This window comes from Podarcis erhardii, assembly GCF_964252035.2.
Source record: "Podarcis erhardii genome assembly, chromosome: 11".
Lineage (NCBI taxonomy): Eukaryota > Metazoa > Chordata > Lepidosauria > Squamata > Lacertidae > Podarcis > Podarcis erhardii.
The window spans coordinates 38,273,824-38,289,172 of record NC_138501.1 but is presented as its reverse complement, the minus strand read 5'-3'; the positions used below and the strand labels follow the sequence as shown (position 1 = coordinate 38,289,172).

Genomic DNA, 15,349 nt, shown 5'->3' with positions numbered 1-15,349 from the left:
AGCTTAAAGGATGCGTGAATTGCAGCCTTGAGAATTTTGCTACGTGCCTCTTTTTAAGTTACAAGGGGCTGCAACACTTGTTGTTTCTGTTTTGCCTACACAATCTTATCAGTGGAGCTCCCAAGTACACTTGCCCAGGCTGAAGAATGCAACTCAATCAATACATGTCAAGGTACAGGCTTCTCCTGGAATGAGTGACAAGAAGACTCCTACAGGGCAAAAGTAAAACACAAGGTGTTCCTCAGCTTTATCTTCCTCCTCTCAATAACTGGAATATTTTAGAGTGCGAACTCCCTCAGCACAAGATTAATCTTGTGCTGTCATCACTATTGGTAGAAACAGCAGACATGAGAAAATAGCCGTACTGGAAAATAATAATAGGTTGTTACCTGAAGTGGAAGCTCCCTGAGAGAAAATTCCATTGCTGGAAGTTGTTTCCTGGTTGGGATTTTGTGCTGTCGAAGTATCAGCTACATACAATAAAAAAGAAGGGGAAAAGAATATTTATTCTTTTTATGGTACCCTTTCGAGATTCTTGTTTTAATTTTATTTATTTTTTAAAATGTTTCTGGATCCTGAGAATGGAGCAGACCCTTCATCCAGACACAGTGAGCAAACGTCCGAATCCTTTGACAACAAGTTATGAGTAGGGCACCTGCCTTTCATTCTGTGTACAGTGGTGCCTCGCAAGACGAAATTAATTCGTTCCGCAAGTTTTTTTGTCTTGCGAGTTTTTCGTCTTGCGAAGCACGGTTTCCCATAGGAATGCATTGAAAATCAATCAATGCGTTCCTATGAAACCGCCTTCAGACCAGGTCCGGGGACAGTCTGTCCCCCGACCTCTTCTGAAGGCTGGGGGGGGACAAGGGCTTTTCTTCCCACCCCCAGCATTTTAAAAAAACCCCGGGACAGCAGAGGACTTCTCCGCTGTCCCGGGGTTTTTAAAAATGCTGGCGGGCGGCAGCGAAGGCTTCGCTGCCGCCCGCCAGCATAGGCTTCGCTGCCACCCGCCAGCATTTTAAGATCGCCCCGGGGCGATTTTAAAGCCCCCGGGAAGGCAGGTGGGGGGGAGCAAATAGTTTCGCCCCCCGCCAGCCTTCAGAAGAGGTCCAGGACCTCTTCTGAAGGCCGGCGGGGGGCGAAAGTCTTTGCTCCCCCTGCCTGCCTTCAAAAGCCGTCCGGGATAGCGGGAAGCGCTTCCCTGCTATCCCGGACCGCTTTTAAAATGCTGGCGGTGGGGAGCAAAGCCTTTCGGCCCCCGCCGGCCTGCCTGGACCTCTTCTGAAGGCCGGAGGGGGGGGAAGGCTTTGCTCCCCACCGCCAGCATTTAAAAGAGGTCCCCGGAGATTTCCCTATGGGCTTTCTTCTTGCGAAGCAAGCCCATAGGGAAATTCGTCTTGCGAAGCGCCTCGAAAAACGGAAAACCCTTTCGTCTTGCGGGTTTTCCGTCTTGCGAGGCATTCGTCTTGCGGGGCACCACTGTACAGGGAAAAGCAAACCAGACTGGAAATGAAAGCTTACAGAGACAGGAGAGCATCCTCCATCTCACCTGTGGGCAGCAGGCTAGCTTAGGGACACAGGGTAGGCCTTCCCACACCCTTGCCCTCCATCATCTCCTCCATGGAACAAAGCCTCATGGAAAATGCAACTTAAGTCATTCCAAAAGAAGATATTGGAGTACTCCAAATAATTTGCCCATGAACGTGGAAAGAAAATAGCAGTTACAGCTGGAAGGCAACACCTGAAGAGCTGCATTGATCATTGCAATACATTTTATTTTTTATTTATTCTTATTCTTATTCTTATTCTTATTATTATTATTATGTCATATAAGATGATTATATAATCTAAGAAGGGGAATGGCTGTGACTGTCATGAAATAACAGTCTTCTGAATTTCCACTACACTACTGGCCACACTCTGTTTAATGGTAGGGCAGGGGCTCTGGTAATGAATATTGGATATATATATTTTTTATGAGTGTGGCACTGTGGTCTAAACTGCCGAGCCTTGGGCTTGCTGATCAGAAGGTCAGCAGTTCGAATCCCCGCGATGGGGTGAGCTCTCGTTGTTCAGTCCCAGCTCCTGCCAACCTAGCAGTTTGAAAGCATGTCAAAGTGCAAGTAGATAAATAGCTCCGGCGGGAAGGTCAACAGTGTTTCCCTGCGCTGCTCTGGTTTCGGTGTTCCATTGCACCAGAAATGGCTTAGTCATGCTGGCCACATGACCCGGAAAACTGTCTGTGGACAAACGCCGGCTCCCTTGGCTCATCTGTGAAGCGAGATGAGCGCCGCAACCACAGAGTCGTCTGCGACTGGACTTAACTGTCAAGGGTCCTTTATTTACCTTTTTAAATACCTGTTTAGGGATGCATTTCCTGGCCCACTTTGGTTGATAAACTTTTTTGTTTAATAAAACTTTTCTCATTCGTTGATCAGATCCTGCCTGGGACTCTAAATCATTAGATTTTCCCCTCACACAAGTCCCCCACTAGATAATCTGTGGTAAATTGTAGAAATTCGTGTAATTTGTATACCATGAGGTGGGTGCGCTATATTTAATTGGGGACATTTAGTGGGAGTGGATCAACCCCATTATTAATTTGTAGTATTAAGTGGTGGGTCCGCTATATTTTAATGGCTTTTTTTTTTTGTCCTGGTGCTTTTCCTGGGAAAACCTGTGTTTTACCATTGAATTAGTGCAAACAGCAATTGGGTTTTCCAGAGAAAAGTGCCACCCTCTGACACAGAACTTTTAAAGTGCAAACCTGTGCCTGAAAGTGTGGTATAAAGGTAATCTGGATGAGCCCAAGTCCTTCAAGGAAGTGTAGAGGAAATAAACTCACTGCAGTTTTACAAAATTCTAACCAAGAACCTGGTGGTCCATATATATTATTGTAATTTTGCCAGGTAAATCTGAAAGAAGCTTAGGCTGAATGTACAATGCACAAAATTAAGGAAGTGGCTTCAAAAGCAGAAATAAGTCATATCAAGTCCTGATTGATTCAGAACACATCCTGGGTTCTGGACAGGTCAGTCTCCTGCTATTCCCTCTAGCAGCTGGCTTTTTCTGACAACTTCATTCCAGGGAATTTGAAAGCCGCTTTGCAAGAGCTAAAGCACTTTAAGTGAATGATTAATGGTTATGACTAGTGATTATGACTGAAAATGATAAAGAAGGACTTCCTCCCTGTTAAATCAAGTCAAAAGATTTTACTTTCTTGGGCTCCATGATCACTGCAGATGGTGACAGCAGTCACGAAATTAAAAGACGCCTGCTCCTTGGGAGAAAGGCGATGGCAAACCTAGACAGCATCTTAAAAAGCAGAGACATCACCTTGCCAACAAAGGTCCATATAGTTAAAGCTATGGTTTTCCCAGTAGTGATGTATGGAAGTGAGAGCTGGACCATAAAGAAGACTGATTGCTGAAGAATTGATGCTTTTGAATTATGGTGCTGGAGGAGACTCTTGAGAGTCCCATGGACTGCAAGAAGATCAAACCGATCCATTCTTAAGGAAATCAGCCCTGAGTGCTCACTCGAAGGACAGATCCTGAAGCTGAGGCTCCAATACTTTGGCCACCTCATGAGAAGAGAAGACTCCTTGGAAAAGACCCTGGTGTTGGGAAAGATGGAGGGCACAAGGAGAAGGGGACGACAGAGGACGAGATGGTTGGACAGTGTTCTCAAAGCTACAAACATGAGTTTGCCCAAACTGCGAGAGGCAGCGAAAGACAGGAGTGCCTGGTGTGCTCTGGTCCATGGAGTCACGAAGAGTTGGACACGACTAAACAACTAAACAACAACAACAACAACAACAACATAGCATAAAAACAAGCAAACAGAAAACCCAGAACTGAAAGACTATTTCTGGGCAGTTCTACATTTCCTGAGGACTGTACAAAAAGGAGACAACTGTCACAAGTGCCTTGCTTTAGAGAGATGAGAGTATGGGTAACTTCTTAGGCTTCTTTCTTTCTATGCAGCACATGCCCTGCTACCACTAACAGCACTTTCTCCATGGAGAAATGAGTATCAACCCTTAAGTCAAAAATTGGTATCTCTGAATAGACAGCATCAAGTTCACAAGCTACTTCCTGGGACTACTACGCATGGGTGCCATCATTTTACACCCTTCATGAGCACCCACCCTTGACTCGGTTTTCTGTTTCTACAGGCAAGTAGAAGACTCAATAGTTAAAGGACACCCTAATATGTTGTGGTTGTTTATTAAATTTATTGGTCTCTGGATCATGGTGCCCTCCAGATGTTGGAAATTCCATAATTCCTGACCACAGGCAGTGTGTGGCTGGGTCTGATGAGCATTGCAGCCCAACAGCTTCTCAAGAGCACCAGATTCACTACCCCAACATAGAGTATACAGGTCAGCCTAGGATTGGAAAGATGCAAATTCAAATCCCAGTTAATACCATAGATACCCTCTTGGATGCCTTGATATTCATGCACACCTTTCCACCCCAGAGCTGTTTCAATACATTTTGCTGTCTGTAGAGAAGATGACCAACTAATCGCCGTACTTCAACACTGCCAGCAAAACAGTGTATTCCTACAACATCCAAGGGTAACAGGCTAGCTCAGGGGTCAGCAAACTTTTTCAGCAGGGAGCAGGTCCACTGTTCCTCAGACCTTGTGGGGGGCTGGACTGTATTTTGAAAAAAAGAAGAATGAATTCCTATGCCCCACAAATAACCCAGAGATGCATTTTAAATAAAAGGGCACATTCTACTCATGTAAAAACACACTGATTCCTGGACTGCTGGCGGGCCAGATTCAGAAGGCAATTGGGCTGGATTTGGCCCCCAGGCCTTAGTTTGCCTACACATGGGCTAGTTGATGGGGAAGAAGGTAAGACAAGGTACACAGGGCTTAGTCCTCCAAAACATAACAGGTGTTCCACACTCCCTTCCCTGTTCTACCTCTCTTCATACTCCTCTTCCATCTCATTTCAGGTCATTTTCTGACATGCTGTTAAAATATATTTCGTACAAGACAGGTCTGGGGAAAATGTATGAGTATAATGTAAAGGGTAAATGTGTGTTGTTTCTGTTTCCTCATTGGTTGCTAAATGACTAACAAACCATTGTAGAGTGGTACCTCTGGTTAAGAACTTAATTCGTTCTGGAGGTCCGTTCTTAACCTGAAACTGTTCTTAACCTGAGGTACCACTTTAGCTAATGGGGCCTCCCACTGCCGCTGCGCTGCCACCGTGCAATTTCTGTTCTCATCCTGAAGCAAAGTTCTTAACCCGAGGTACTACTTCCAGGTTAGCAGAGTCTGTAACCTGAAGCGTCTGTAACCCAAGGTACCACTGTACTGGTTTTTGCAAGGGGGAATCCGTGTGCTAACAGGGTTTAGACATCAACCTTGCAAAGTCACACAGTAGATGAAACAATTCACCTCTTGTCATTTGGATGGAGGCTCTTCTCCATCTAATGTCTCCTGCCTGTGTTGTTGTCCTAAGCAACCCGCAAAGAACAGTTTGTGCCTGCGCCAGACCAATGAGATCATTTCAGTTATGTCCCCCAAGTGGAAGGAAGACAGTGTCTTATCCGAGATCATCATAGCCAATAATGCCTTTGTCAATAATGGACTGAGAAATTAATCAGCCTGCTGCTCTTTGCTGCAATGATTCATGCCTGCTTGCTTCTAAGGAAACAGGCTGCCTCTGCTAGCTGTAGATCAATTGGGGACTGGATTCTTTTTTCAGAGGAAGCTCCCTTATAATGAGTCTATTCTTTTTTTAAAAAAAAGTAATTTGCTTTTGTGACAAGAACAAAATAACGTATAACATCCAGAACATGAGGGTAACACATAGTTCAGAGCATTGGGTACATCTGTTTTACTGTAAAGCATTTGTTGTTCTTATGACCAGAATTCTCCTTTTGGGTTGACGGTGTCATCTTGTACAGTTATTCCACAGGAAGCCATGCGTTGCTGGTGGTTGCCAGTTCTGTTCCTTCCACACTATGTATTTTATTTAAAAAATGCCATGTCACTTGAAACTTCCCTTTTGCCTTTTGCAAATCACCACTGTCTTTCACCTTGTGTCTCACTTTTTCCCCATCAATGCAATTGTCCAAGCTGGTGCCATTCGGATAGCAAGTTGTCTCAAATCTTTCCACCTTCTAGGTACTGTCAAGCCTGCTACTAATATAAAACTATTGCTCTATCTGGTTCAGTATTGTCTCTACACAGACTGGCAGCATCTCTCCAGGGATTCAGGCAGTGCTTTTTTTCTTAAAAATGTTTAGGGGTACTCTCATTTTCCTACTCATATTGAAATACTGCCCCTCAATGAGGCCAAACTTAGATTCACAAAATATTTAGGGGTATGCGTACCCCTGTGTCCCCCCCCCCCAGAAAAAAATGCACTGGTTTCAGGCAAGGATATTCCCAGGTATACCACCGATATGTACTACATATCTCTGTATATGTATGCTGTAGATCAGGGGTAGGCAACCTAAGGCCCAGATGTGGCCCAATTGCCTTCTAAATCTGGCCCGCAGACGGTCCGGGAATCAGCATGTTTTTACATGAGTGGAATGTGTCCTTTTATTTAAAATGCATCTTTGGGCTATTTGTGGGGCATAGGAATTCATTCATTTTTCCCTTCAAAATATACTCCGGCCCCCCACATGGTCTGAGGGACAGTGGACCGGTCCACGACTGGAAAAGTTTGCTGACCCCTGCTGTAGATCGAATCTATCTTAACTAGTCCTCATGTCCCCTTTTCTTCATAACCACATCCCCTTTCTTGATGATTGTACATTATGAAGGGAAATGGTTGAGGGGTGTATGTGTGCCACAGTTGCACACATCTGCACACAGCAACCCACTGTGTTCCATTAAAAGTATACCTAAAATACTGAAGTTCTATAAGCGATGGAACTACTTCAGTTGAAAATATACAAGGCCTCAAGTCTGACTTTATTCTCAGCAACAGTACTGTACTGTAGTAATATTTGCAGGAACAGAGTGCCTTGCAGAACAGTGTCTGAAGTTGCAATTCTAGACCCTTGCCTGGGAGTAAGCCATATGTAGGATTGCACTGCGCAAGACAGTTAGGATTGGTGCAACATAAAGCAGAGATGAAGAGTGAAGAACCTGAGCATAGGAGCCAACTCCTAGGGGCCGTGGGGGCCTCCCCAAAGTTGATGAGCATTGCCATACAATGGTGTGCATGCACCACATTATGTGATCAATTACGCAGGCATGCCCTCCAACGTTTCTCGGATGAAAATAGGGACGTCCCATTCCATAATGATCATTTTACTATTTATACCCCATGCATCTTACTGGGTTGCCCCAGGCACTCTAAACTTCCCTATACAGGATTGCCTTCAGATGCCTTGGGGGTTGGCTAACTAACATACCCTCCAGCATTTCTCCAATGTAAATAGGGACATCCTAAGGAAAAGTGGGTCATTCCAGGATCAAATCAGAAACCAGGACATCTTCTCTAAATCAGGGATGTCCCTAGAAAATAGGAACACTTGGAGAGTGGGGCTTACCTGGGCCTCCAAATATTTTATTCAAGTTGGCATCCCTGAACCTGAGTTGTATATTCTCTCTTTTTAGTCCTACTTTCCATATCACTGCTGCTTTGCAGTCATCCCCACAACAGCCATGTGAGAGAAATCCATTAATCATCCCAGAGCTATATTCAGCATTTTAAATGCCTGAGCCTAAAATTTTACTGCTGCTGCTCTCCCCCATTCTTGATTCTGACCTCCTCCTTTGAGGATATGCTTCAAGTTCAAATAGTTCCAGGTTTAATTCCACAGTATTATCTCTAGGTAGGCCCAGGAGAGATCCATGCCTACAACCCTGGTGGCATGGGTTGCCATCCAGTTTGCACAATACTGGGCCAGATGGAGGTCAATGGTCTGACTGAGTACTGTATACAGCATCTTCCTATATTGCCCATCTTCTGATTGATCTCATCAAGCAGAGAAGTTACTCCAAGAAGAAACCAAGCACATAAATTTCAGGCAATCTTTCTGTAGGGTGGCATCACTTTGTCCAAAACAGCTCTGTTCTAGAACTCCACCAGACAGTCTAGCTGAAGTTCACACTGTGGAAGAGGTACTTGCCTGCTCCACCACTGCAGGATATTGGACAGAAATGAAGTATTCACTGAGTCAATTTTATATCGGTGAAGCTATGATATACAGTTGATAAGCAGACTGACAAAATCCAGAAAAGGCCAAATGAGGCCCACCATTTCCATGAGGGATGGTGCTCCATCTAAGCAAGTTCTGGTCAATCTTTGACCTTCCAGATGTTACTGAACTACAACTTCCATCATCCCTGGACACTGGTTATGCTTGCTGGGTCTGGTGGGAGTTGCAGTTCATTCAAAACTACCAGGCCAAAGGTTCACCACAGGTGATTGCCTGGTGTATTGCTGTTGATCACTGAGAGGGAGAGGTGGTGTGGATGTCAGCATGGTGCAAATCCACTGGCAGAGCCAATCCAACATTTCTGCCAGTGCATGTACACTGTGCCAATTGCCTTCCACCTCAGGCTTTCTCCTGGGGAGACACTTGTCAGACAATACAAGGAATATAATTAATATCTTAGAAAAATTACAAGTGAATATTAACACTAAAGCAGTTTTGATATTTGTGGACGCGGAGAAAGCCTTTGACAATGTCTCTTGGAGCTTTATGAAGAAAAACTTACAGGGAATGGGGGTAGGCCAAGGTTTTGAAAATGGTATAGGTGCAATTTATTCAGAAAAAAAGCTAAATTAATTGTGAATAATGTAGTTACAGAAGAATTTAAGATTGAGAAAGGAACACGACAGGGCTGCCCAATTTCCCCATTGCTTTTTATTTCGGTCCTGGAGGTTTTGCTTAATATGATTAGAAAGGACCAATTGGTCAAAGGCATACAAGTCGGAGCTAAACAGTATAAATTGAAAGCTTTTGCCGATGATTTAGTCTTGACATTGCAGGAGCCAGAATCCAGTACTAAAAGAGTATTGCAATTAATTCAAGAATTTGGTCAGGTTGCGGGATTTAAGTTGAATAAGCTGAAAACTAAGGTGTTAGAGAAGAACTTAACAGTGATTGAGAAAGAGAGGTTTTAGAAGGAGACAGGATTAACATTGGTTAAGAAAGTGAAATACCTGGGGGTTAATATGACTGCTAAGAATGTGAATTTATTTAAAGATAACTATGAAATATGTTGGATGGAAGTGAAAAAGGATCTAGAAATATGGTCAAATTTGAAGTTATCTTTGCTAGGCCGAATTGCTGTGATAAAGATGAATGTATTGCCAAGAATGTTGTATTTGTTTCAAACATTGCAAATTTTGGACAAGGTGGACTGTTTCAAGAAGTGGCAGAGAGATATTTCTAGATTTGTCTGGCAGGGCAAGAAGCCTCGAATAAAATTTAAGATTTTAACTGATGCTAAAGAAAGAGGGGGATTTGCCCTGCCAGACCTTAAACTTTATTATGAATCAGCCACATTTTGCTGGCTGAAAGAATGGCTGCTTCTGGAAAACACAGATATTTTGGACTTGGAAGGTTTCAACAATGTATTTGGGTGGCATGAATACCTGTGGTATGACAAGGTCAAAGCACATAAAGCGTTTAAAAACCATATTGTCAGGAAAGCACTATTTAATGTTTGGATAAGATATAAGGACTTGCTTGAAAAAAAAACTCCAAGGTGGTTGTCACCAATGGAAGCTAAGGCTCTGAAAAAACTCAATATGGAGGCAAATTGGCCGAAATATTGGGAAATTTTGGAACAAGAAGGAGATAGATTAAAACTGCAGAGTTTTCACAAACTAAAAAATAAGGTACGAGATTGGCTTCATTATTATCAAATAAGGGAGGTTTATAATCTGGATAAGAAAATTGGTTTTCAGGTGGAAAAATCAAAATTGGAAACAGAATTGTTAGATCCTAAAACTAAGAATTTGTCAAGAATGTATAACTTGCTGTTGAAATGGAACACACAGGATGAAATGGTTAAATCTGTTATGATCAAATGGGTACAAGATGGACATAATATTATGATGGGAAAAGTTATGGACCATAGGTATGAAGTTTACGACATGTAATGCCTTAAGAGAGAATATAATGAAAATGATTTACAGGTGGTACTTGACACCAGTCAAGCTTGCAAAAATTCATCATTTGTCCAATAATAAATGTTGGAAATGTAAAGAGGTTGAAGGTACATTCTTTCACATTTGGTGGACATGCCCAAAGATTAAGACCTTCTGGGAGATGATATATAATGAAATGAAAAAGGTATTTAAATATACCTTCCAGAAGAAACCAGAGGCCTTTCTCTTGGGCATGGTCGGCCAATTGGTGCGAAAGGAAGATAGAACTTTTTTTATGTACGCCACAACAGCAGCAAGAATACTCATCGCAAAGTATTGGAAAATACAAGATTTACCCACCCGGGAAGAATGGCAGATGAAGCTGATGGACTATATGGAACTGGCTGAGATGACTGGCAGAATCCAAGACCAAGGAGAAGAGTTGGTGGAAGAAGAGTGGAAGAAATTTAAAGTTTATCTTCAGAAATATTGTAAAATTAAGGAATGTTAGAAAGATGTTGGGGGAAAAAATTATGTGGTTTTAGCAGAAAGGATATAAAGGATTAAGTAAAAATGAATTGGTGAAAGAGAGAAGGTAAAATTATAATATGTTAAGATAAATTATTATGATAAAAACAAAGTTGGAAGGATTTGCTGGAATATTTAATTGAATTAGATTACAAAAATGGGAGGCGTAAGGAAGTCAAGGAAATAAGTGAATGTAAGTAAGTGAGTTAAAGGTTTGACTTTTTTATATTTATTTTTCTTTTTTCTGTTTTTTGATGATATGTATTGTCTTTTCTTTTTCTTCCTTGATTGTTTTCTTTTCTTTTTCTTTTTGTAAACTTTAAAATCTTAATAAAATTTATTTTTTTAAAAAAATTGCCTTCCACCTCACCCCCTCTACTTTCCAAGAAGCAACTGTAACTCACTTGCCAGGAAGCCTAGTGGCTTCACCCCACCTGGTGACCTACTTCTGCATCTGCAAAACATCAAACCTGGAATTTCCACACAGCCATCATGACTCATAACCATCGAGAGACCACTCATTCATTAGTTTCCTTTTTAAAGCTACTCTGCATACTAACTGAGAAATCTTTCTCCACACATGGACAATTTAGGTAGCCAAAACTGCAACATCCATGTACAAAAGGATCATCAGGCTTGGTTTGAAGGAGGCACAGGAGTGAGGAGAACTCTAAGGAGAGGAATCCAAACAGTCCACTAAGGATTGAGGATACAAAATGCTGACTGCTTTTGAAGGAGCAGAAAACAAGAGAAGATGAAATGGAAGTATCCTCAAGGATGTTGCTGGCTGGTTGGCTGGCTGGAACCCTGAACAGGCACATTCCACACTACACCATTTTGTTGCAGGACCCTGTCTAAGTTAGCAGCCATCCCCATTGTGTGGCAGTGAATTCCATACATTAAATTATACTCCATGCTGTGAAGCAATTTGTCTCTCCTAAATTGGAAGCCCAGTGGTTTTACTTGATGACTCCAAGTTCACTATGCTTAACAATTCTTTTCTCATAGTGAAGGGCCATTCCTGCTCCCCATTTAAAATTGTCCCTTTGTTTCTCTGTTTAAGATAAAATGTAGATCGTGGATGAGCTTCTAAACAGCTTTGATACTACAAAGTACAAAGGTCCGTATTTTTTGCACCATAACACTCACTTTTTTCCTTCTAGAAAGTAAGGAGAAATGTCTGTGCGTGTTATGGAGGGAATGCCTATGGGTGGCGGGGGGGGGGGAGATCTGCTGCAGTTGTGAGCAGAGGATCCATGGTTCCCCTTCCTTCCCTCCTCCGTGGCTCGCTTTGAAACAGCAAAGTGGGAGAAGACCCGCTGAATGGAGAGGAGAGAGGGACAGAGAGCCTGCTTCTTTAAAGGAGCAAAGCGGGAGAGGAGAGGAGCCGCTTACACAATTGTAAGCAGCTCCTGTCTGGTTGGTTCCTTTAAAGCAAGCAGGCTCTCTGTCCCTCTCTCCTCCCCACTCAGCTCGCTACATAGCAGCAAAGTTTTTCAGCTTGCTAAGCTGAGGATGAGCAGGGAGGAGGGAGAAAAGCAGAGTCTGCTTGCTTTAAAGGAGCAAAGTGGGAGAGGAGAGGAGCCTTCTCCCCTTATACCCCTCTTCTGCATTATTAGCAGCATCCTTCTCCACACACCCCACGCGTGCTCCTTGTCCCTTGAGTGCTTTTCCTTCCCTCCCCACTTAAAACGTGGTTACAAAGCACGGATCCACGTGGATCCGCCGGATTTTTGCATTGGGCTACTCCAAACTCACTGTCAGATCACATGTCTGTGGCTACAGCATGAACCACAAAAATCATACATCCCCTGTTTCATTTAGAATATTTTTTTTCTTGTTTTCCTCCTCTAAAAACTATGTGCGTGTTATGGTCGGGTGCGTGTTATAGAGCGAAAAATACGTTACTTGCTTAATTTTGGGCTAGACATAACAGCAACCACTCAGTGCTATTGGAGGGGAAATGCAACTCTGTGGGGATCAAGAATTCTGAAGCTGAAACCAGGTCCATTCAGGGTGGGCAACACAGCTTCAAAGTAACAAATGTGAGATAAAACTACTCTGTCTTTCTAACCCTTCTGATCCCAGCAGTACTGTGATACAACCTGTTGGCCTCTTCAGCAGTAAATAGATCAGAGGCACGTGTGATCCCACCCCATCTCAGAAATCCTGATGATGATTGGTTGGATCCAGACTGAGTGGCACTTAGTTGCCACTGAAATCAACTTAAGGCTGCATTCAAACATTCCCCCTCCCTCAAAGAATTATGAGCACTGTAGTTTTTTTAAGGGTTGTTAACTTATCTCTGTTAGGGGTGATCTACACAACCCAGAATTCTTTGAGCAAAAGAAAGTGCTTCGAATGTGCTTTAATGTGAATGGATTGTACACAGCCAGAGTCTCAATAATTGTAACAGGACTTTGGTGTGACGTGTGTGAGTCTGGACTCTGGAGGATCCAGCCCTACGCCTAGCAATTCAAAATCTGGTTGTTTTTCTAGTTGGAAACTGCCGTCTGTTGTACAGAAGATTATACTACAATTTTTAAGAAAAGGAAAAGGATATTTTCAATAATGACTTTATAAACCCCATGAATTCTAATGGAATTCAGTCTATGAAAGAGGTCTGCTGGTTTATTTCATATCCTCACTGTGTGATTTGGTAAAACTCTCACAAACTTTCAAACAGGAAGCACAGACACCATTTCCTCTGCATTTACTGTGGCGCAAACTGCGGGGAGGGGAGAATCGTCAGATATCATGCCAAACAGGGTTTTAATGCAGTGTGAACAAAACAGGACTTCAAAGTGCTAAAATAGTTTGAAATGTGTAGTGAGGTTGGGGACCTGGAGCTGGAGACTAGAGTCCTACCTGCACATTTAAAACAGAGTTGTTAAGGAGAGCCTATTCCACTCACAGATCTTCAATTCTCAGAGTTCCCTGGGAAGAGGGGCCAACTTTTAAACCACACTGAGAACTCCAGCTCTGCAAGGAGAACAAGGGTCTCCTAACAACTCACAGCACCCCTAACCTCCTAGGATTCTTTGGGGAAAAGCCATGGCTGTTTATAGTAGTGCGATACCGCTTTAATTGTATGGTGCAGATGGGTCCCTAGGGCAATGCCAGCAGGATCTAGGTACCCTCTTCTCTTGTGAGTCTTGCACAAATCTGAGAGTTTGTTGGGTCTTGGGTGAGAGCCAGCACTGATGACAGTGAGAGACAGGATGCTGAGAGCTGTTTGCGGGGGGGGGGGGGCAGTTTGAGATGGAAGTTCCATCTCTGTGTATTCACATTCCTGGCTTTATTGTGCATTTTTGTAACTGTTGTTTCAGTTTACTGCAGACTGCTTAGGGACAGTTTAATATCTGAAGTAGTATAGGAATGGTCTAAATAAATAAATATTTGAGGCAACAAGTGGGGGGGGGGGAGTGCTGTTGCGCTCATGTCCTGCTGGGGGGGGCACTTCCTACAGGCATCTATCTGGTTGGCCACTGGGAGAACAGGATGGGCCTGATCCAGCAAGGCTCTTCTTATGTCCTTGTGCCTTTACACCTGTGTGTGCGCGCATGGTGGTGGTTATAGTGGAGCAAAGAGCAAGGACATGCAAGTAGCACATCATTCACAGAGCAGCAAACAGACAAAACAAAGCACAGTGATCATTCACACCTGAAACAATGGGCCATCATCCTGGCATTATTAAGTTAATTCCACGGGTAATGTTGCTCCAACAACACGGATCTCCAGTCCTAGGGACTATTGTCTGCCTCCACTTTACCACCTGCTGGAATCTTAACTTCTCTCACCCCTGCTTATTTCCCCCCTCCTCCTTTTATTAAACTAGGAAGGCAATGGCTTTTACAAAAGAGGACATGAAGGATTCTACAACCAGGGGAATGCAGAGTTTGGAAACGCCTTAGACACGTGTCTTTTTAATCTTAATAGTCATAAGGTAGGAATTAACCTTTCAGGGGGCGGGGGAGCCTGGTTAGTATGCCGCAAAGTGAAGATTCGGGCAGAACATCACTTCACCAAAGCAACCCCCTCCTGCCAAATAAACTCGGGCTGGGGTAAATAAATAAAATGTTTAAAATTAAAATGCCTTGAACCATCTAACCCCACCCCCTCGGTTTGGAGAAAATAATAGTCGTCGTTTTATTTATTTTTTTGCCTTGATGCAAACCTTCTCAAGGTGACTGCTCACCTTGGGATGAGAAACGCAGCAACGACCATCCTTTTTTCCTGGACGTTTGCCTAGGTTGCCAGCCGCCCGGAGAAAACACCGCGGAAATTCATAGCGATTATTAATATCCTTACCTGCGGGAGTGCTGCTGCTGCTGCTCCCGACGTCCAAGACACCCCAAACAACCAGCAGGAGAAGGAGGCGAAGGGAGTGCAACGCCACGAAGGCGCTCATATTTGCTTGCAGCCGGCAGAAGCTTCTGCAATAGCACTGCAGTGAGGTCTGGCCGCTTGCTCCGTTGCGCCCCGCCCGGCCGCTCCAGCTAGCAGCGCCTTGTTCTTTGAGAAGGGTGTTGCCCTGGAGCTGTACTAATAACGGGAGACTGACGTCAAGAGGAGCAACCAACCAGCGAATCGTCGGGCAGGTGCGAAAGGGAAAGTGTGGCCATCGCGCAGCTGTTTAGAACCGCCGAATCTTTCTGTGAATGAATGAATGAATGACTAGGGAGTGGTTAGACTCCCTATGTTCCAATCCTATGCATCCTTACTCAAAAGTAA

General features: G+C 43.6%; 1 protein-coding gene across 2 annotated transcripts in view; it reads right to left on the bottom strand.

The window, feature by feature from the left end:
• The window catches only part of EMB (embigin), a 33,348-nt gene extending 18,223 nt beyond the window's left edge, over positions 1–15,125 (bottom strand). For both annotated transcript variants that reach the window (XM_081881629.1, XM_081881630.1), the window contains exons 1-2: positions 14,927–15,125; positions 390–470 (exon numbers count right to left, since the gene is read on the bottom strand). In XM_081881629.1, the coding sequence (XP_081737755.1) occupies positions 390–470; positions 14,927–15,026 (181 nt within the window). In that variant the 5' untranslated portion in view covers positions 15,027–15,125. The remainder of the gene's footprint in view (positions 1–389; positions 471–14,926) is intronic.
• Between the last annotated feature and the right edge of the window lie 224 nt (positions 15,126–15,349).